General features: G+C 42.2%; 1 protein-coding gene across 3 annotated transcripts in view; it reads right to left on the bottom strand.

Moving 5' to 3' along the window:
- Positions 1 to 23,168, bottom strand: part of SLIT3 (slit guidance ligand 3) — a 512,041-nt gene that overhangs the window by 5,651 nt on the left and 483,222 nt on the right. For all 3 annotated transcript variants that reach the window (XM_048064726.2, XM_013178499.3, XM_013178496.3), the window contains exons 32-35: positions 22,665 to 22,905; positions 21,488 to 21,618; positions 3,331 to 3,485; positions 962 to 1,247 (exon numbers count right to left, since the gene is read on the bottom strand). In XM_048064726.2, coding sequence (XP_047920683.2) covers positions 962 to 1,247; positions 3,331 to 3,485; positions 21,488 to 21,618; positions 22,665 to 22,905 — 813 coding nt within the window. The remainder of the gene's footprint in view (positions 1 to 961; positions 1,248 to 3,330; positions 3,486 to 21,487; positions 21,619 to 22,664; positions 22,906 to 23,168) is intronic.

The raw sequence follows: 23,168 nt of genomic DNA, 5'->3' as shown, positions 1-23,168 counted from the left end.
TATTTGGGTCTCTGAGTGTTTCTTTATTTGGGTGTTCATACCTTTGGTCTGTAATCTGTCAGGTGCTTCTCAACACCTTCCAGGGTTCAGTGCTTTGCAGAATTAGACCCAGAAGCAAGTTTAAAATGGTACTTCTGAAAGTTAAATTTGTTCCCTCACTGACCAGAGAGATTATTCATTATGTCAATTTACCTGTCGAAAGTATGTGCTTGTGAAAAGCCCCTTCCAAAGATAGTGCAACCAAAGTAGCGTCTAAAACCAAAGTACTTCCATCTGCTTATGAAACAGCACTGAACTATGCAGACTGCTGGTCTGGGACTGTTTCCTTGCGTACTTGCCATAAGCAAGCTATTCATCCAGCGTTTCTGATGGAGATGTGGTTATTGAGCCTTTGAACTATGAATGCTTTATATTCCCTTTGCATGTGACTCCATGCTATCCTTTAAACTTGCGCTTTAGAGGGAGTTTCAGAGTGCAATATTAAAGTCAGCTATTTGAGAAATTTAAAACTGTTCACACTGGACTGCATAGTGGTCTTCAGGGAGTTAATCTGAATACCGTGTCCAGTGCTGTTACAAGCGTATCACTAAAATGTGTACCTCCATCTCATAGCTAGCTCTCCTCTGGATAAACGCGCACACCCCCTACCTCAGAGGTAATATACAGCTATTAACAGAAGCTTTCCTATTTTAATGTGTAAAGTATATACCCTCTGAAAGTATAACCAGCAGTATTAACATCTTAGCTCCTCCAGGAGCAAGAGGCCATTCAGAGAGTGAACAGCATCAAAACAAGAAACGTAAATTGAAAGTTGCCATGGATGCTGACTCACAACTATCAATAATATATGTAGGAACCCAGCACCTCCAAAAATAGTCACGTGTGTTTTTACAAGATGAGATGTGAAATATGCATTAGGTGTAAAGCTTCTGCCCTTCCATCAGCATTCATTCAAGCTTACTTGTGGTTAAGACATGGATCTCCAATTTCCTGGTCACACAGGGGGCCTGTCCAGCCTGGGTGACATTCACAAATCACACTTGTTTTCTCTAGGGACCGGCAAATGCCATGCTTGCAGATGTTACAGGATTTGCAGCCAGGAAGGACTCCTAGTGACTGCTGCGGTAAATCCTTGAAATCCTGCAGCTCATTATTGATGCGGACATCATGAATACATCCATGGAAACCATTTGGTGTCTTATCTGCACCCTGGCGTAGTGAAGATAATCCAGTAGAGGTCGGGATCCCTTGAGATAAAAAAGAAAAAAAATGGACAACTTGCTCACAGTTACAATGATAAGTTATAATAGCTAACATTTCTTTTGCCACAGCCCCTTGTAATCTTTAAAGAATTGATTTGCATGGGACCTTTGAAGGTAGCACAGCTGTACTGTCATCATTCTGGAAATGCAGAGGAAGAAAAATAAAATCACTTGCCCACCTTATGTAAGAAGTATATTACAAAAAGAGGGAAAAAAAGAAAAAAAGCCAAGATTTTTGGGTAACAGACACGTGTTCACGTCCTTAGATAATGCTCATTCTGCCTATAGTTCAATAGAAATTATCCTTCAGAAAGATTTAAGAGTGTTTTTACTTGCCAGGAAGTAGCTACTGCCTTTGTGGTACAGCAAGACAGTTCCCTTACTCAATCATCAAGTTAAGGCAAGGAGTGAAAACCATCAAAACTAGCATAGGAGAAATCTAGAGACAGAGAACAGCACCTCAGGAGGCCAGGCCACATCTTTGGGGTGAGTACTTCTGTCTTGCTCAAGCTCTTGGAAATGTTCACAAGCTCAGATGGCCTGCAGATTCTTTTGCATGTCATGTCTGCTTGAGCTGCTTTCACAGGCAAGTGTGCAACTGTATACTGCCTCCATATGTTATCCGTAAGTAACTCTACTGTTGAAGTCTTAAAACCAAAACAGCATTTTTGTTTAAATGTGCTTTAGGAGGAAGGTTGCTAGACCAGGTGGAGAGGTGAGCCAGATTCTGGGCACATGAAGACTCAGATCTGTTTTAAAGGTTAGTGTAAGTGTAGTTTAGCAACAATTGCTCTGGGGGCAATTTAATGTCTTAAATTAAATGGTCTGAAGTGGAAGGGCAGCTGGCATTCGTAGCAATGCAGGATGCAGAGAGGTGGCACATGCAGAAGAGTGGGGGTTTAAAAAGACTCGAGAAGAATTTTAACGGGCAATAAAAATGTCTCATCTGAGTCCCATGACTTCTGGTATCAAATAAAGTCCTTCATTTCAAGTCTCAGATTTGTCCTTAGTAGGTACCTTTTGATTAATAATAACCAATTAATATTGATCCACAATGCTCATCCATTAACAAAACTTTTTCCACAAGATTAATTCTTATGTTCCCTGTGTATAATTTGCCACAGGGTTAGTATCTTTTTTTTTGCTGAGTTAGAAGGACAAATTGTCATGGCCTCACCAGCAGATTATCATCGATGCACAGTGCTCTTTAATAGCCTGTGACATTCTTAACAGAAGCCAATTATAAAAATTCAGCTCTGTACGAAGCAAGATTAGCCACTTTTCTCATTTACGAGGGCAATATTCAGGGTTCTTTTAGAAAAGGGTTATTAAAAGGACTTGTTTATGAAAGACTTGACCAGCTCCAAATGGTCAAGTGGTTTCTACTATTGGCTTTGTTGATCTGGTTAGAAAAAAGCTTACAGAATAGACTTTCTGAGTCTATTTTTGCGCTGCTGAGTTTTGTGTTTAGAATAGGCTGTCTAGAGAAAAAACAAAACAACACAACACAAGAACTCCATGTCACATAAATGGAGAGATTTCAACATTCAGTCCAGAATGGAATTGGCGGGGGTCTGGCAAAAACAAAATCAATCAGGCAGAGCACAGACTTCATCCTGTCTTTCATTTCCAGGCACCTAATCAGTGGGATACTCATTATTCTGGGCATCTGCTCCCTGCCCCACTTGGCTCCTTCCTCCCCAGAAATTCCCCTGAATGTAAAAAAAATTATTAAAAGAAGTTTAGTCAATTCCAAAATCTTTCAAGCATTGTTCTGGCTTCAGTTTCCAATGAGAAAACTATTAGCCAAAAAGTGTTTAGTCAGCTGCTGTGCTACTACTGTTTGGAGAACTTAATCTTTTTTTTTTTTCCCCCAACTTTTAAACCTCTATAAAATTTCCAGAAGAAATATACCTCATTTATAGTATATTTAAACCTACTGACAATTGATTTGCTTTTCTGCAGTGACTGTTTGAAATACTTTCATTTTTTTAAAAAGAGAATCTCTGTGGTTTTTGTTTTTAAAGATTATAAACAACATCTCAAAATCCAGAGCAACTCACTGTACCTCCAATGTAGAGGGGTGTATTGAGGCTGACAGAAGACTGTTTCTGGAGTTTTCCTAGACTCTTGGGAGTCCCCTTGTCCACCACCAGGTTCAGAGTTTGATTCAGCATCACAAGTTCCACACTATGAAATTGCCCATCATTTACTGTTTCCACACTAAAAATAAAAGAACGAGAGAAATGGATGATGTTAACAATGAACTGCCTGTGCTTCTGTGACATCCTATCTCCTTATACTATGGCTTGCAAAGTATAACTCCTATTCCAGCTCCTTTATGGCCACTGTGTTCCCAACATTTCTTCCAGCATGAGCTTCCAAGGTACAAATTTAAACATCACTGGTGCCTGACTTGAGAAGACAGTACCTATATATATGTAACACCGGAGAGAAGAGCTCCTCACTGCAATTGAGGGTTGTATCTGTCCATGAAACTGATTAAAAGCTTGTGCTTACGCACATGTTCAACTTGCTTTGCAGTCTGCCAGTTAATCCTCACAACTGTTCCACAAAGTCAGAATAGTAACTATTGTAGTTGTGTTTCCAAAGGCATAAGAACAGAGATTTAGCCACATGATCTACTGGCTTTGGTGACAAAGCTAATGAAAACATCCCGTTTTCTGCTCTTAGATTGCTGCTCCTGTGCCACTCTGCTTGGTGCCCATGTTGCAAGCCCAACCACTTAAAAGATTTAGTTTTGTATGGTTAGTTTAAACTCAATTTTTTTTTTCACAGAGCCTGTGAGAGATGGCAGTGTAGGGCAAGAGACAGCAGGGGCTTCTGAAACCAGTGTTTCCTTACAAAACCAAAGTGTCTTGTAACTAAAATCTCAGGCAGAAGGACAGGATCAGTTACTTAAAGCCAGAGAAGGAATTCAGGACTTCTGGGCTTGTAAAGGACTGGGATGCTTTGTTCAATACAATACAGTCCTACCTGAATGCAAGGAAAACTGACAAATTGCTCCTGCTCTTTGAGAAACATTTAGGTGTAGACTGAGGCTTGAGAATAAGCAGGAAATCGGGCAGGGGGGAGGCAGGGACCAGACAGTCATCTGAGCAGGCAAGATATTAAAGGTGCTGCGTGTTTATTGCTCAGGTATTTTGAACACTGATTTTTGAATGCGTTAGGCTTGCAATGAGTCAGGTAACTCAACAGCTGTTTGCTAGTCTGTGCCACAAACAATCCTCATCTTCAGTCTCACAGAAGTTAACAGGTGCAGTGGTACAATTCAGTTTGTATTGCTCTATCATTTTTTATTTCCTGGGCAGCTTCAGCTCTCAGGCATGCTAAAATTCTCTGAAACAACTTGATAGCTTCATTGTACTCCTAAAAACAGGGAGAGAGGTTGTGATTACCTGCTCGAGTAAAAGAGCGTTTCAAATTAAGCTGATAGTTACAGAAGCAATGTGACTTTTCCACTGCTCTACATGTGATTAAATGGTTCAGCCTCTGTTTCACACACACGCAAACACTAGTGCATAAAGAGACTATAATAGCAGTAGTGGTTACAGCAGAAATTAAATTATGAGCTATGTAAACTGCCCACATGCACAGTGTTGCCAACCCGCCTTATGCTTGGCCTGTAAGCCTCTTGCCCAGACTCCCCCTGGCAGCTCACTTGCTGGTTCTGTCGCCGAAGGATAGAGACACAACACACCAGCTGTGGGATTTAGACATCCTGAGACACTGCTGAGCTGACAACCTGGGTTTGGGATTGCGACATAAGTGGTAAATACCATTTCAAAATGTAAAAGGTAGGTTTAAAGGATGGGTTTTGCTCATTCAAATGGCCCATATGCTCTGCATCCTCTCTCAGTAAGTTACAAGTTCAAAGGTCAGATTCCTTTTAGGTATTTTGTAAACCTGCAATGCAGATGTGGAGGTCTGAGAGCTATTTAACCAGATTTTCTTTACTATCACTGGAAAATAACAGGCACACTTAGGAGTAACTCATCTCTAAAGAGGAATCACCTTTTAGATGGACCCACCTATCAAACTACGTGACATGCTGCCCATCTGTAGTGCCCAGTCCTGCCTAACCGACACATTAAGGAGCTGTGGCATGGAAATATGCTCTCAACTTCAGAAACAAATTAAATGGTTTGGAAATTACCAGAATTAAATTATTATTATTTTTTTTTTCCCCTGGAATAAATTTAATTTTGCAGTGTTTTTTACAGGGAACCTAACATAACCAATTATACGTAAGTAACATCAGGCAGAAGGTCAGCAGTGAGGCATTTCTGAGGACCTGCTTGTTTGAGAAGAGAGCACTGCTGTTTCAGAACTGGAGTAATGTCCCATGACAGTGCTGGGGTCTGCACAGGTTTTGGGGATGAATCACAAACACATATACCGTTAAAAGTTTACATATATTACATAGATTACAAAATGACAGCAGTATATATGAGCATCTTTACTGACTAGGTTTACATAAACTTAAGGTAAGTTAGTTCTGCCACAAAATGGCTAGCGGGGAGCTCTGCTGACTGAGCTGCCTGTCTGTGACCCACACGAAATCGCCTGGGCCACAGCTGCTGTCCATCCTCAGACTTGTGAGAGCATCCTGGAGAGGCAGGGCTCAAGAACCTGAAGCTCATAATACTGATTTAAGTACTTTTTAGGGGCAAAAAAAAAAAGGCTAGACATTGTACAAAAATCCATCTCCGGTTGATCCAGTAGACAGTCTGGCTCACAATACAGTTATATCAGGACTAATGCAAGGGCAGTGAATTGCATGGGTAGAGATAAGAAACAAGGACTTACACAAGATTTATTGCCCAAGGTTGCATACACTTTGCATGCACTTCAGAAAAACAAGCCTGAGTTTGCCTGTACTGGGGACCACACCTCTAGCAGACTACTTTATGGATTGACAACTCTAATAAGTTCAAAAACAGCTGGTCCAAGCTTGCTGTTTAGATATTCTTGAATTCTGCTAAGTATCTGTCACATTATGAGAAACAGCTGTGTAAAAGCAATGTACCAACTGGATGATCCCGATGTACTCCCCGCATATCTAACTGCTGTGTTGCAATGCTTAATTCATATGTAGAAAGTACTTAGACTTTCAGCTGAAAGGTGCTAGACAAATGGAAATGCACATTTGTAATGGTTAGTCTATGCAGAAGTGCCAATGAAAGGAAGAAGAATAGCCAAAACCCATTGGCTCTGACAGCTGAGCACTGAGGAGGTGGGATGGATGGCTGCACGACCGAGAACCCTTCCCTGGTGGGATCAATATCCAAAGCTAGCGCACAAAACTACACTGTTATCTCAGGAAGGCCAAGCTACGGCTATTTGTCAGAGGACAACATTATCACATCTGGCAGCGCTGGCTCTTCCCTGGGCCAGGATTTCACAAGCATTAATCAACTACTCCTCCACAGTGTGTGCTTTTTCCAAATTATGCAGGAGAGCCTTGACTAAGAGGCAAACAAAAGTCTGTGTGTCCTGGCAATGGAAGCAGCCACCCCATGCGGTGCTCGTGCCTGTCAGCATACCCAGGCCTGGTATTTTCACTGGAAAGGGAGTGAGGTGTCCCCGTCTGTGCGTATGTGTGGATGAAAATTACTCAGTTCCGACTTTTTCACTTTTTAACTCTGAATAAAAATAGTCTGTGCCTGGACCATGAGAAACTGTGCAACTTACAGCCATCATTCAACACTGCAATTTTGTAAAGCAGATGAAGTCAAAACAGGCAAAGCACTGGTTTGCTTTTTGCAAAGATGCTAACACATGATAGAAAAGCTGGACATGGACAGCCAGGATGGTAGAAAATCCCACCAGGGGATATTTGTGTTAAAACACATCTCTGTTGCTGACAGAAAGATGTTATGAAGTCTTTGGATTTTGAGAGAGACAGAGACAACACTGGGGGAGAAACCAGTGGTAAGGGAAATGCTACGCGAACTCTCCTCAGAGCCTCTTATATAGCTGGGCCTTTAGGAGACCCAGCAATCGTCTGAGACAGTTGGAGACAGTGGCTTGGCTGGAGATGAAGGGAAGAAAGCCACAGACGCTGAACAGTGCATCACGACGCAGCTCCCAGCACAGACTTGCTGTGCTCGGCCTTTTTTTTTTTTTTTTCAAGGGGCCTCTTCCTGACCCAGCTCTCTGCAAGGGTTTTATTAAAATCTTAATTGAATTCTTACTGGGGACCAGGTGGGCTCGGGGCACGCACCCTGTGGCACGTAAATCCCCGCCCCGGAGCCCGCCATTTGCTCAGCTTCCTCAGCCCTCCCGGTGCCGGAGGCTGCGCGCTCCCGGGCCCGCCGGCTCGGGGCCGGCAGCGGGTGGCGAGCACGGGGCTGCGGCGGGGACGCGGGGGGAAGAAACAGGCCGGGGCTCTGCGGAGCCCCGCGGCGAGGACTAAACCGGCGGCCAGGGTGGCCCGCGACCGCCAGAGGGAGCCGCGGTACCGCGCAACGGGCCCTGGGCCCGGGCTGGGGCGGCCGCGCTGAGGGGCTCGCGCTGAGGCGGCCGGGGCTGAGGGGGCCGTCGCTGCCTCCCCTCTCCCCCGAAGTCGTCCCTCACAGCTTCAGTCACAGCTCAGCACCGCACTCACACCGGGTACCGAGTCGGAGGAACTTTCACAGGCTGATACATACTGCAGCTTTACGTTGGCTCCCTGCTCAGAGTGTATTTACTGAGATCTCGCAACATCACATACCTGGCAGCTGACTTGATGTTACCCAACTCCTTCCCTTTTTCAATGGTTTTTGTGCTTTATGATTAAATTAAAATAATATGTCTGAGCAAAGCAAGGGAGAGGGGAAAGGGCCCACAGGAAGAAGCCAAACAACTGCTAGACTTGAGCCAGCTGCTTTTCTTGGGGGCACTAACAAACCAAGTCCTAGCTTTTGAGATTTTCCAAGCTATTAAAGAAGACAGTCATGAATTTCTAGCTGACTTCCAACTGCAGCATTCTGGGCCACCACTACTGGATATTAGATAGTTTATAATACATTATAATACATTACTGTTGAAAAAAGGAAGGGATTACATTTTAAGTGTAAACATTTGAAGGGTCAGCAAGGATTTCCAGTAATTTAACAATGAAACTTGCTAAAAAATAATAAAATTAAATAAATAAATAAATAATATTAAAAAAGGAACCAAATGACTAGTTCTATGTACAATGAAAAGATTTTTCAGGACCCAGGAATTGCTTCTCTTACTGCAGTAAACAGTCTGGTGAGGGGCCCATCTTGTCACAAACATTTTCTAGACCATACTCACAGTTTTTACAGGACTTCACTCGAGTCTCGTTACAAATCTGACAGTGAGAAACCATTTCAGTTCCCTTCCAAACGTAACCGCTTCCAGTGCCTTAAAATACCTGCCTTGAGGATAAACAATTAACGTGCAGCCGAATGCTGAGGGCTGGCGGGCAGACTTCTCTGATCAGTGGTGCATAGAGCAGATGCTGGTCGAAGCTGGCTGACCCCGCAGCTGATGTGCGGCAGCCATGTCCCGCCATGTCCCACCGCCCAGGCTGCCCCCCAGCACCCCACACCTCTCTCTTCTTTGGCACTCTCCTCTCATAACCCTGGTCATGTCTTGTACAATCCTTTGTGCTGCTTTTGTTAAGGTTATCCTAACCTTTTGTTACCCTCACTAACTGACACTGGCCATGACATCTGATCGGATTTGGCCAAAAGAAGAGGAAAATACTGACAGGATCAGCTTGTTACTCCTTAACAAAAGCACCACAGAAGCAACAACAGTATACTTAGGAATGGGTTTCAGTGTTACCACAATCTTTGAGCAACAAATAGCATTTCTTCACATTGCAGTGAAGTCTGCATATTGAATTAATATGAAAATCGTGCCTTTTATTACCCATCATTGCTGAACCTCATATGAGAAAGTCCTGGAAAATATCACTTTCAACTGCTTATTGATCCTGATGGCTTAACTCATAAGGCTATGGAAATAACAGCTTTTCCTGATACAGGCTCAGGCTGTATGCTGTGATGTCCTGTTCAGATCTGTGTAGCCTGTTACTTTCTCTGAGGACCCTGATTTCTTCTTTTCCTCATGGGCACTGAATCACCTGGTTCAGCTGCTGTCCCACAGCATTTCAGATATGTGGTCAGGTACAGATAAGCACTATGCAGGTGCCTGTGCCTAGTCACTGGAGGGAAGCAAACACTTCCAAAAACCTCTGAAAATGGATTCAGATGGTCTAAATCCTGTACTGAGAAAAGAATCAGTGAGAAAGAGCACACAAGAGAAAGTTAGACACATGGACCTCTGTGAAATTTCAACCACCTGGATATTGCTTTTAGTTTTTGTTATCTGGGTAAGATTCCTGCAAATGGTTGACAACTAAAGCAATCCAAATGAGCAATGCAGCTAAACTGAGCATGCAGGGAGAGCACAGCTTCCAAAACTCATGAGAACAGCTCTGGGTCCAGCACCTCCTGCTCCCTCTGTGCCCAGGAACAAAGCTTGGAGCTGCCCTTGTGGGGAGGGGGGCACTAGAGAGGGGTATATAAAAGAGCCGTTAACATTTTATATTGCTGGGAGCTGGCCTCATTTGTCAGAACAATTCCAGCAAGATGAGCAAAAGGACCCATGATAAGGGCACTGCATACACGGGCCATGGACATGGGCTCCACCAGGGCTTAGACTCCGGAATATGAAGGGAAAAGGATGTGTATTAAACAAGAATCCCCAAGGAATGTATGAAAGACCTGACTTCCACTCTCATTTTTGATCTCTTTCTCTTCTTCCTCTTGTATTTTCTTTCCCCTCTACTCCAGCCTCAAGCACACACAGATGTTATAAACACTGACTCCCCTTGCTCTAATACACGTGGGAGATTTAGAGCTGAGCCACTGTAAATAAGCCAGTGAACAGAAATGCATTAAAGGATTAAAGTATTCAATTTTAACTTGTAAAATTTGGGCTTTGGGGTTAGTTTTTTTCACTGACATGTAATATACCTTTAGTGTAGGCAGCAGGAAGCAGCAGGGCAGAGAAGTCAAAACCAAAAATAGCTTTAACTATCACAGCAAACCATGTCACTGCGGAAATGCATAACCATCAATTATGCAAATGAGGACATCAATTCATTAGCTACAGTCCCAGATTTTCCTGACCTCAGTCTTAATGGGGACATGCCTCATTTGAAGCACATAACAAAGCAAACACAAAGAAGGTATGTGACTGGGGACACTGAACTTAGGCAGTCTTTGAAAGCATTCAGAGTAGAAGGGAATAACCAGAAATACCTGTCCAAAAGAGCTTAATGAGCATACAACATATAGGAAGAGCAGGCACTAGAGAAGAGGTACTAAAATCAAGAAACACAAGGTAGAGCTGCAGGGAAATGCAGTGAGATGTTGGCGATTTGGGAGTTGCAAAACTTCTTCATGTATCAGTGGCGATGATTTTTTACCTTTTCAAGCTATGGTTACCTCCTGCCCTTAGTTCCAGCTGTAATCAGTCCTCGGCCTAAAACAGATTTAAACTCCATGGCAACAAAGGCAAAATCATAACTGGAGTAGTGTTTGTGCTACTTTTACAATAACACATCACTTCAAGCACTATCATCTTCAGAAGCCAAATAAAAACCACATGTTGAGAAAAAAAGCATGAAAAATGCTAATGAAACACAAGACTAGGGAAATAAGAGGTGAAAAAGATATAATAAAGTACTCAAGTTCACTTTCAGCTTAAAATACACTCTCTTGTTATGTTCAGTCCTGTTTTACATGACTTGAGTGGTAGGTCTCCTCGTCTGAGAGCACTCAACCTTAAGATTTTTCTTCCTTGCTACCTGCATTTTCATTTGCTTGGTTTTTATACCTTTTCTCTTACTACTCTGTAGACCACCCAAATAAGCCATCTTTCTCTTCTTGGTGTTTACAGCCCTTAAACACTGGCAGCTGATTACCGTATCTCCCTTAATGATCGTTTGGCCGGGCTGTGCATATCTAATTCCCAGTCATAATTCAATTCCTGCAGCACCCTTGCCAACTGTGAAAGTTATTGTATTACAGACCTTCTAACGGAAAAGCAAGGACCTTTTTTATACCCCTGCAACATGCAATTAACACAATCCTGACCCCTTTCTGTAGATTATTCATAAAAGGGGCAGATTCATGGCCAGTGTAAACACTCACTGTTTGCAGTAAATTCTCACAGTGCCCCTGATACGGACAAAAGGGCTGACACATCCCTCCAGCCCTTCTGCTGGGGAGCTGAAGCCCGTGCCAGTCTCCTGCAGTATCACTATGTCCCTGCAGAGCTGAATACTTCATTCTGCTAACCAAGAACTTGTTAAACGCAAGCGTAATAGCAATAAAAATAGCCTGAGCTCTTCAAGTCTGAGGCCCTCCTGAATGAGAGGTCACAGTGCTGATGCCTTCTCATCTGACTTCACCAGAAGAAGTTTGCACATCATGGCACACAGTGTACTGCAGTGCAATGAGCTATTGTTTCACGATATATTCACTGTAACATGCGTTATATAAAATAACAAATCCAGTAAATACAGAGTGTAAAAATGATCACATACAGATTCTGCAATGCTAGTGGGACTCATTAAACCATATACCCTTCCAAAAATAAATAAATAAATAAAAAGACTGCAGACAGCACAGAGGAGGGCAGGTGCTAGTACAGCAGCAGGGCCAGTCACAGCACCGAGTGCTACATCCTCTGCAGCGAGAGCCATCACTACACATTTATGGTTGTGGCACACGCCAGGATGTGCTGCAGCACAGCCCCAGCTGCTCTGCCAGGACTCGGAACAAAACAGGGTGCTTGGGGTTGCTCCTTAGCGCCAGGAGCACACACTAGTGAAAACAGCTCTTATGTTCGGCTGCGTATCAAGTGTCAGTTTCTGATGAGGAAAGCCATCAAGTGTCTTCACAAAGTCAGTTTGTCAGAAAGGACATTTTACACCATCTATCCTCTTTTTAGCTCTGGAAAATATCTAAGTACCTGTCATTTAACATCAGGGAACAGGGCTGATACAGAATACAGGTAAAAATGTGCTTCAAATTTGAATGATAATCTTTTTTTTTTTCTTTAAAAAACAAAACAAAACAAACCCTGCAATTGGAGGCTAAGCCCCGAGTAAAAAAAATCTGTGTCTATTCAGAAACTTGACATGTGCCCAGGAAATGAAATTGTTACCACCTTATCTGTGGCAGTGTACCTACAGTTGTATGCCTCTCCTTCCACAAAACCAAAACGTATTGCTATCTGACAACCAAAATAGCAGTTGTCTTACCTACCTTTTCTAACAGCATTGGAGCATGCTGGCAAATGCAGAGCTGTGGGCCACATTTCTACACTGGGAAGAAGCACAGAAATCATTGTGCACAGAACTCTGCTGCACCTCCATGATCAACCTCAGTGCCAGTTCTGCATGCACGTCCTCCAGCAGAGAGTGTGTCTATTGAATCCAGAGCCTGGCACTTGGTGTAAACAGGCTATATACATCTATCACACATGGTACACATCTATACTTTGTGTTAGTCATCATGTTTACAAGAAATTTATAGGCAGAAAAAGCCAAACTTCTTGTACTGGTTTGCTACATTTTTGTTGTAAGGCAAAAACCTCAAAATTCAAGACACAAGCCAGCTATTAGCAGATAGGAAATTTCTAAAGTTACTATGTCTAGGCTAATTCCAGCATTGTCTATTATGGGTATTCTTCAGCCTTCCTCTGAAGTAATAAATATTAACCAATTTTGGCAATATACTACTGGACTAACAGCTCATGGTACAGTAAGAAAACACCTTCCTGCTCTACTCTGCACTGCTGCGGCCTCAGCTCCAGTACTATGGGCAGGTTTGGGCACCACAATATAAGAATTTAAAACTATCAGAGAGTGTCCAAAGGAGGGCTAAGAAGGTAGTGAAGGGTCTGGAGGGCAAGACGTATGAGGAGCGGCTGAGGTCTCTTGGTTTGTTCGGCCCAGAGCAGAGCAGGCCGAGGGGAGGCCTCATGGCGGCCTGCAGCTGCCTCACGAGGGGAGCGGAGGGGCAGGCGCTGAGCTCTGCTCTCTGGGGACAGCGACAGGACCCGAGGGAACGGCATGGAGCTGGGACAGGGGAGGGTCAGGCTGGGGGTTAGGGAAAGGTTCTGCACCCAGAAGTGGTCGGGCACTGGGACAGGCTCCCCAGGGCAGTCATCACGGCCCGGGCCTGTCGGAGCTCAAGAAGCGTTTGGACAACGCTCTCAGACACACAGTCTGATTTTTGGGTGGTCCTGTGTGGACTCAGGAGTTGGACTTGATGATCCTTGTGGGTCTCTTCCAGCATGGGATATTCTCTGAATCTATGACTCTTTTAAAACACCTTTGCATGCCTTTCTCCTACTGGCTACTCACTGTAAACAGTTCAGCACAAGAGCAGGTTTCCAACATGCGGAAAACAAAGTGGCTGCTCAGAAGGTGGACCGATATCAGCATTGGTTTGTAAGGGCTTAGGAGTTGCCAAGACCACTGTCATGGTTTCTCTGATGCTCTCACTAGAAGATATATGTTACAGACAGACCACTGGCTAAATGAAGTTATCTACTGAGGTGGAAGAACTAGTTCACAATTACCTTTAATTTGGCTGGGCAGTTTTAAGGCTTAAATAGAACTGACTAAACTCAACCCAGCTACTCACTTTAACAGGGAAAACCTACATTTGTAATGTGGATTTCCACATTTTCAGCAGCAGTTTTCTTTTGGTTATAAGCTATACTGTTATTTTTAGACACATTCAAATCACTGTAGAGAACAACTTTTAGCTTCACTGTTCATTTTTAAATAAACCAGAACTCTTCCAGTATGAAAACCAAGTACCTCCAAGGCACTGAGCTCCTCGTAGAGCTCAGCATGATTCCAAGAGCGAACACCTTCCTTCTTGATGCTCTTGAAAGTACTTTGGAATGATCAACTCTCTACTCCTGAGTAAAATGTCATAAGTGGGAAGAATTTACTTTCCATCTTTAGGCCCAATCCTCTGAAGTGTCCATTACAGTGAGGTGAGAAAGGCTGTATGAGGCCAGGATGCTGTAGAGTTACACTCTAACCAGAGGGTATTTTAACACTTCGATTCATTTTGGATCTTTCCCCCTACTTTTTGCTTAGTTCTGAACTATCTTTATCCTGTGACTCTCATTTCTTCCTGGGATTAATACTGGTATCCTCCTGACTTCATTACATTATTATTATTATTATTTGCTGAAAGAAATCAGCATTATAATGGCAAACTTTTATGTACACGTGTGTGCTGCAGTCCTGTTTTGCACAGACCTTCCTAAAAGGCTGCTGCTCAGTGAAGCAGCCAGTGGGGATGAACATGGCTCACCAGCTCCTGCTTCCCTCCTGTCCCCTTCAGCTGAGTGAGAGCTCCTGGGAGATACAGGTGGAGCGGTGCAGAGGTAAATGGTGACTAAAGCAGCTGGACACAGAGCAGCTTATGAACGCCTCTTTTAGAAAAAAAAAATCAAATTGCTTAACAAAATACACAGACTACTCACAATTTGCTTATATGTAATCTATGCATTACAGCCAGCCAGTTATTAGAGCTGCTGAAAAAGTACATGGCTGGGGAGGAGGAGAAGGATTGCTTCCTGACAGCTGTTTTAAGTAGATTTGGGCCTGCAGCAGAATTTTTAAAAAACTTTGATAAAGTAGACAGCACTGGTGTAGACAACCATATTCCTAATCAAAAGGATACAACTAACATCTCTGCTTTGACTTCAATTAGTTGTAATATGAGTGAACTAAAATTATTAGATAAAATGGCATGAAGGCCTGTGTGTTCATTGCCTTCAGAAACTGTGGCTTAAGTTCTCCAGAGTTCAACAGTGAGTGCTGAGGGGAAGACAAAAACACCCGTGGCTCTGCCTCAGGCACGGCTCTGGCAGATCAGCAGCCCCGGTGCGGCCTGGCCTATGGGTGTGAATCAGACCAACAGGCCCAAGCTCTGGGCCCTGCCGAAGGCGGCCTGGGTTTGGGTGCAGCTTCTATTTGTCACCAGCACAGGGCAAGTGGTTTTAAGCAACCTATTCCTAATTTCCCATGTCTGGTACGTGGACATGCTAACACTGACGTGCTTTGTGAAAGGTTTTGCCACCTTCTCATAAAGCATTCCCCTGCCCATATGTATACAGTTAGAAATGAAGCTGTGGGTCCACAGCACACTGTTTCTGGGTATTCAGGTACTACACTGAAGAGAATGATCTCGAGGGAGACAGGAGGAGAGAGAAGAGAAATGCTATCATTCTTGCAAGAGATACTAAGGAGACTTACAAGGAAAAAAAAACAACTCAGCTTAAAGAGATTTTGTCTGCTAAGTCATCAGGCAGCCTGAAGGACAAAACTTTACTCTTTCTGAGCTTCATGTCTGCAGAAGAAAGTTTCTGAATTTCATGAAAGCAAATATTTGATTCTGAACCAAATGACAAAAGTTGGATGATATTTAAAGGTCGTGGCCTTACATTTTCATTGTCCTACTACAAAAAAAATCTGTGAGAAACTACAGAAATCCACTAAGAAAAACACTTGTCTTTTTTTTGTCCTCAAATACACCAGAGCCCTTTATAAAGGCAAAAAATAATTCATCTGTCCTTCACCTTGTCTCATGCAAGATGTATATGTACATTCAAATTTTACAACATTTGCTGTGCAGGTCAGAAATTAATGCTGGTTTTGCTCATTATATTTGATGAAAAATCCCTAAGGATTACCTGAGTAAAATAAGGCGTGGGATAGAAAGAATAAAATGAATTGCAAATACCTAGAATTATTAAGAGCTCAGTGATGTCTCATAGAAATCTGTGAAAAACAGTCTATTTAGAGACCATCCAGAAGTATCAAAAAGGAATCCCGTGAGGAAAAGGCACAGCACAAGATGCAGAAGGTATAATCTGAAGGTTTTAGGAAGAAAAGGATCAGCACGCCGTGAGATCTGCAAAGAAACTTTTGGTAAAAACTGGGTTTGACAAGCTCTAATAATGATCCTAAGAATTAATGCTTTCACTCCTCCAGCACATTCCTCCCTAAAAGGCACTGTATTAATGAGGAAACCTCCCAGGCTTCTTTACAGATAAGTGACTGCAGCTAGGGAGAGGTGATTACAGAAGAATCCCATCTCCCCTCTTTGGCAGATGTAGAAGTTCTTCGATCACCGAAGTAACTGTTCAACCTCAGCACCAGAAGAGTGGAGAAGTCTATGAAAACTGAATAGAGGGTCAAAATCCTTGAGTTAAAAACCTAAATTCAGCTCTTCAGAGTGGCATGCTGTGGGCAGAGGCCAAGCAACAGAGAACAATGCAGGCAGTTGTCGAATGCCACTGGGGTAGGAGCCTTGTCCTGCTCCACAGCCTGGTGGAAGAAGGAACCTCATCTCCTGGAGACATGGATTTGTGCATTTCTGTACTTTTTGTGCATAAAGAGCCAGATTTAATTTGTCATGCCATAGTTATCACAAATGAGGCAGATACAGGAAGACCTTAAGCTCTTCTGACTTAAGGCTTTGTGCTTTAACCACAAAAACATCCATCTATGCTATGTAAGAATTAGGCAGACTGCAAGAACTGCATGATACAATCTGTAAGAAGTATTTTTAATGACGTAGCATTTTTGAAAATGGATTACACAAGGATACTTTTATAGAGAACTATAACGTAATTTGGGCGTAGGCTCTGCAGAAGGACAAACACAATTAATTCTGGTATTTTCCTGACTGCCTCCTTTTCACTGCTGTCAGGAAGCCTGCATGAAAACATATGATTTTATACCAATGACGTCTGCATATCACCCTTTACCATTTATGACAGTCTGTACGCAACAGAACAATCCAGGAACTCTGGAGGAAATTACACCAGTAGTTTGTGTCAAATTTTCTATTTTCTATTTCTACTGCAAAGGATTAATTTAGCATTCAAATCAATATGGTTGTGTAGTAGCATAAAATCTATCAGGAAAAAAAAAAGAACAGATGTAGGAAAGAGACTGAAAGTAGGAATCTTTCCTGATAGAAAACAGTTAAACAGATACTAATTCCAATGACTGAGACCTAAATTATTATTATTATTTTTCTTTTTTTGTTAACTCAAGCTTTTAACAATTGGAGCATGGTCGTAAATAAAAGCAGTGAATTCCTCATCAGTTGATATCTCTAAGTTAAGGTAGGGTATCTGTGTAAAAGATTTACTTTATTTCAGCAACTAACTGTTGGCTGAATGCTAGGTACCGTCATGGTATGGAAGAGTAACTTTCACCAGTGTAGAAGCCAGGAGGTTGATAAAGCGCTCAGAACAGGTTTCTGTTCTCATTTGTACATATATAGCATAATTAAATTGAATAAAAGAACCAAGTGGGAATCTTACTTCAAAAATATATCTTCTATAGCATAGTTGTTATGAGCTTCAGGAAGCCTTTATCATGCAGCCTACAAGTGAAGATTTCCTGTAACAAACCAGTCAGGTCTTCTTTCAAAAGGACAATTTTAATCACTTCATTGTTGTAAATTAGCTTGTATTTGTTTCTAATTTGATGATAAATGAAAACGTACTTCATGTAATCCTTTCCATTGGACTTTTGCTGACCCTTCTTCTGACTAGAATGAAAGAATGACTGTTGATGACAGGACGCCCAGGAATGGCACAAAGCTGTGCCAGGGCAGGTTCAGACTAGATTATTAGGAAAAATATCCTTACCATGAGGGTGGTCAAACACTGGAACAGGCTTCCTTGAGGGGTGGTTGATGCCCCATGCCTGTCAGTGTTCAGGAGGCATTTGGACAAGGCCCTCATGAAATGTTTAACTTTTGGTTGGCCCTGAAGAGGTCAGACAGCTGCACTAGATGACCTTTGAAGGTCTCTTCCAAATGAAGTACTCTGTTCTTTATACTTCTACACTAAAAGTCCAACATCAACTTGAACCTTTCCATCCAAACATAGCATGGGAATGAATATATGAAGTAAAGCTGAATGAACAAATTGATCTTGGGCTTTTCCAGACTAACTTCGTCCTTAGATCTACTTAAATCTGCTCAAAATTGCTACTGAGATACAGGAACAGGTCTGCTTCAAAATCCAGAGACAACTTGCCCTCACAGAGCAGATAAAATGAACTGCTGTATCCCGGCATGCCTGCAATCCAATATTATGTCACATCCCTGTCCTCAAACAATTTCTGACAATAAGTTTGCAAGGCAAGACCATCCACAGAATATGCTACAACTGGTAACTCCAGAGCGCACACACAATTTGTCTGGTACGAACCTTCACCCTGGCTAAATCCTAAGGGCCCGGGGGAAGAGTTTTACAACATAACGTGTTGCATACTTTGTTCTTCCAGCACCCTTTACGTAATACTACTGAAAACTACCACCACGTATGCCATACTTGCTGCTAGCTTCAAAACTTGTCTGGTAACAGGCTTTTATCTTATCCCTACAGGACATTACATATATTAGCCAAGTACTTTGCTAATTTTACTGTTCTTAAACACTATTAATAAAACCCATTGTGGAGACCCTGATGAAGAATTACAGATAATGTGGCTTGCCAGGGACTTTCCACATCCTATCACGGGAGTACCTGAAATAGTCAGTAAAACATCTCAGTTACAGCACAAGACACGGTCAGTTATAGATTTCCTGCAGCTGTAACTGGTGCAGTACCCACCAGAAAGTATTTTACGGCCTCCTCCTCTTTTAGCACACACTTCTGAGCCAAAGCAAGAGCCAAAGCATTGCTCATCTATTCTGAGAAGTGGACCGCTTTGAAGGACAGCAGCTCCTGATACTGCCTGTGAAAATGAATCTGTCTTATAGCAGAGCCCCTCAAAGTCAATCAGTCCACTTTTGCTAAGGATGACATTTAAATAAGGCATCCAAACAAGAAAGCAAGGAGGCAGTAATTGAGATGGTGAACAGTTTTTCCAAAGGTGGCACTATCATTTGAATGTTTCTGGTTCTCCTAGTAACCTTATTTTTAATGAAAAATGAAAAATAGTATAAGTTGCACAGAAGTCACCCAGTTCTAAAGGTTTAGATAAATTACACCACACTGAATCAACTCTCTTTTCAATACAATGCAACGTAGGGTACAATGCAATTAAAAGTACAGATAAACTCATGGGAGCCAGTACCAGATGTTTTAGCCTCTAAAACATCCAGAAGGTATTAGCAAAACTCAACTTAGGAATGATGGCCAGTGCCTGAATAATGGAAATGATTGACCATTGTCCAAGCTACTAAAGGAAATAGGGGATTTTCCATTATTTGATGTTTTCCTGTGAAAACTTGGGGCCTAGCTGGAAGTCATATGTTAGCCAAACACAGCTTACACCTTAGCTGAAAGTCAAACAGGATATACAGGGAGGTCAGACCAGACCCACTCATGACTCCTACCCTTAAATCCTATGGTTGTAAGGGGAGAAGCAGGTTTCCTCCCCCTTTCTCAGCCCTTAAGGAAAACAAGTCTCTTAATCTATTTAGAGGCCCTTTTTGACATTCTTTAGCTGTAGTTTTTCTCAATCAACCTAATCTTTTCCCATCAAGCTCCACGCTAATCCCATTTTGCTTCACTCCTTAAACTAATAAAAGATTAGAGTGACATTTCAGAAAGGGCATCGTATTAAGCAGCTACTTTCCCATCTCAACAGATCACACAGTACAAAATATAGTGAACAGACCATTAATCTTATGTTAATGAGGTGTCAGTCTGAATGGAGACCTCCTCCTTGATCAATATGAAGGGCGCAGGAATAATGAGGACACTGCTGCTTGCCATCTCTGGCAGCTTCACCAGAAGGCAGCAGATCTATAAAGTGTTGTTGATGGTGGCAACAGCTCGTCACCACACCACTCTGCCCTCAACAACAGAAAGCAAGCATCCACGCTGATCTGTCACCTCGTGTGCTGCCCACACATAATAAGCTTCCCAATGTTCTAATTAGCGGTGTAAAAATGTTTAACAACTTCAGCTTTGCTCTAAGATGAAATCAATTAGGATTAGCAGCCACACACAGGGGAATTTTTCACACCTACCCAGCTGGTCAAAGTCACTAACAAACCACTTTCTTCACTCCTACAGTGGACAAGCTATTTTTCTTTCTGGGGACATCTCTGCATTGATATTATCCAATTTGCCTTTATACAGAAATAATTTTCTCATTTTCTTAAATGTATCATTGTTCCCCTTAAAGAAAACTCTGCAGAACTACCACACTTTTGGAAGACTGTGGTTTTACCAAGTGCTGAGAGAACTCTCCAGCACAAGTACAGGGCACATCATGGTTAGTGATAGTTAGTAGCATCCTTGTACTTAAAGGGAAGGCTCTTCCTAAAAGAGTGAGGTGGACTGGAAATCCACCTCTTCTGCATATACAATGCAATGAAACTGCACTGAACCCAGAAGGGCTCCGCGTGGACACAACTGCATGCTTACAAAGAACGAAGTGGAGCATCACAGCTTAGAAATAACCAGAGAATTCCTCTCCCAGGGGAGAGGGTGGCTGAAAGGCAGTGGAAGACATGAGCAGTATGCCTCTCTTTCCCAAGGAAATTCCCTTATGCATGGACTTCACTTCTACATTTTCCATTGCTTTTCTTTCTTGTGACTAATAAAAAAAAATGGGTTTGGTATCCCCAAAAGTCAAGTGTCTGAAGGTCAAATTGCCCTACAATCTATCTATGTAATTTGTGTTTTCTCATGGTTTGTGTAGTTATTACTGATATATGTACAAGATGTTCGAAAAACATTCACCCTATAGAGGAATTCAACCCTTCTCCTCCTGTTTTGGAAATGGTCTAATCCTGCACTTGCACAGCCACTGTTCTGTCCCAGTACCGTAAGTTAATGCTCAATATCAACATCAGAGAAACTGATTGCTTGGAACTATTTCAAGGACGACGTTCACTTAAATCCCTACAGTAAATGAGAAAGCACAACATTTTTTCTGCACCTACCATAGGACAAAGTATCATTGGCATTACCTATAAATGACAACTTTTAATCATGCAGCCTCCAACTAAGCCTTTATTCTGATTTTCTTACCTAATTGCATACGTAAAAGATGCAGTGATGTGAAATAAAAGTTTCTTCTTCCATGCATCTTTCTTAGGAAAATCCTACCTTTCCATCTTTTTTTGAAATAAACTGTCTTGTAAAGCTTAGATATTTACCTATATACTGTCGTAGGTGGAGAATTCAGTGTGTCATAGATGAGCCTCACGTGTCCTTGGTATAACTCCAGAGCCAAAGGATCATTGTCTCCTTTGTACAACAAGATGCCATTGTCCTTGTCTGTTGCTACCTGTGAAACATTAATAACCAGGTAAGGTTGCTTGAGAATGATTAAAATGGAAGCAATAAATTTATATTAAAAATCATGCAAAAATCATATACGAAATTGAAATATGATTTAATAAATCATATATATGAGCAACAATGACAGCAAGAGCCATGAGACACAAAAAGGTCTCAGTGACATTGAGTAGGTTCATACAGAAACACGTTAGCTTTGTGCTAACATGGCTCTCTTGTTTCAAGTGAGAACTAGTCTTCAGGAGGAGAAAGCTGCAATATATTTGGTTCCTGTAAATATACTGTGAATGTATTTTTGGCGACTCATGAATATATTTCTCAATAAACTGGAGTTTTTGAAAATCAACTCTGGCAGTGGAAGAAGCATGCCACAATTACAAGCAAATGAATTTCAGCAAGCGCTGATCTGTTCACATACTTTCTGTGAACATGAAGATGGAAAGAAGGACCCACATCTGGTTTAACCATGAGTTATCCACTCAACTCAAGTTAATTAGCAAGTTATGCTGACGTTTAGAGAGTCAGGAGAAAATAGAGTAGCCCTCCTCCCTCTGTCTTTCATACACATCAAGAAAAAAAATATCTTGAAGACAATCAAAAAACGAGGACTCCACTTTCAGTCTCCAGCTCTCAAATACTGCTATAATACAAAAGAAAAAAAAATAAAAGTGACTTTTTTTTTTTTAGATGCAACTTGCTTACTTTCTACAGGATGAAAAACAGTGCTGTAAATCAGTAAGAAGACAGGGAAGTTTTCTGAATCATCTCTAGTTATATTGCCAGTCCTGGGAAAAAAAGAGTGGTGAGATGCTGGAGGCAGGTTGTATGTCCACAAAGGCACAGTGGTGCCTTAGCTGCTCCTAAATGTTTCAATACTTTTAGAGGAGCCAACTGGCTCTAAAGTTGACTCTTTGTCAGCATCTTGGCTGACAGGCCCTGCTCCTTCAGGATGAAAATACATATGTATGTGTAGATGCAGAGGTAGTATTGCTTAGAAAAGTACAGGGTTGGCAATGGATGTTCTGCATGACATACCTGGAGGGAAATGTTTGCCTGAGGGCGAATTTTGGCTGACGGCAGCTCCACGTAGGAATCCTTCCCGACGAAGTTGACTGTGATGAGCTTCTCGCACTTCTGTCCAGCAAAGCCGGCGAGGCAGCGGCAGACGGGCTCCTGGTGTGCCACGATGCACTGGGCGCCGTTCTGGCACTCGTAGTTATCGCAGGGGCTCGTCTGGAGCAGAACCATCGGCGGAGGAGTTTCACAGAAAAGTCCACTGTAGAAAGTAAAGAAAAAAGCAGCCTCATTTATCACAGTTTTTGTAAGGAAGGAAGCATTTTTAGATGCTGATGTTGTACTACTACTGCGGTACAGTCACTCTGAGATTCATCTACCATGTGCCAGCTTTGCTGCGTGAAAGCTATACAGCATAATGCTGTACAGAAATCCTCACGCTGGGTTTGAATGAGCCAATTAAAATACTGAAAACGATTTGTTCTGCACTTTGCACTGGTTATTTAGCTCTGCAAAGTACGGCAG

This window comes from Anser cygnoides, chromosome 14 (assembly GCF_040182565.1).
Source record: "Anser cygnoides isolate HZ-2024a breed goose chromosome 14, Taihu_goose_T2T_genome, whole genome shotgun sequence".
NCBI lineage: Eukaryota > Metazoa > Chordata > Aves > Anseriformes > Anatidae > Anser > Anser cygnoides.
Note: the sequence above shows the minus strand (reverse complement) of the source record. Positions and strands in the feature narration are given on the sequence as shown.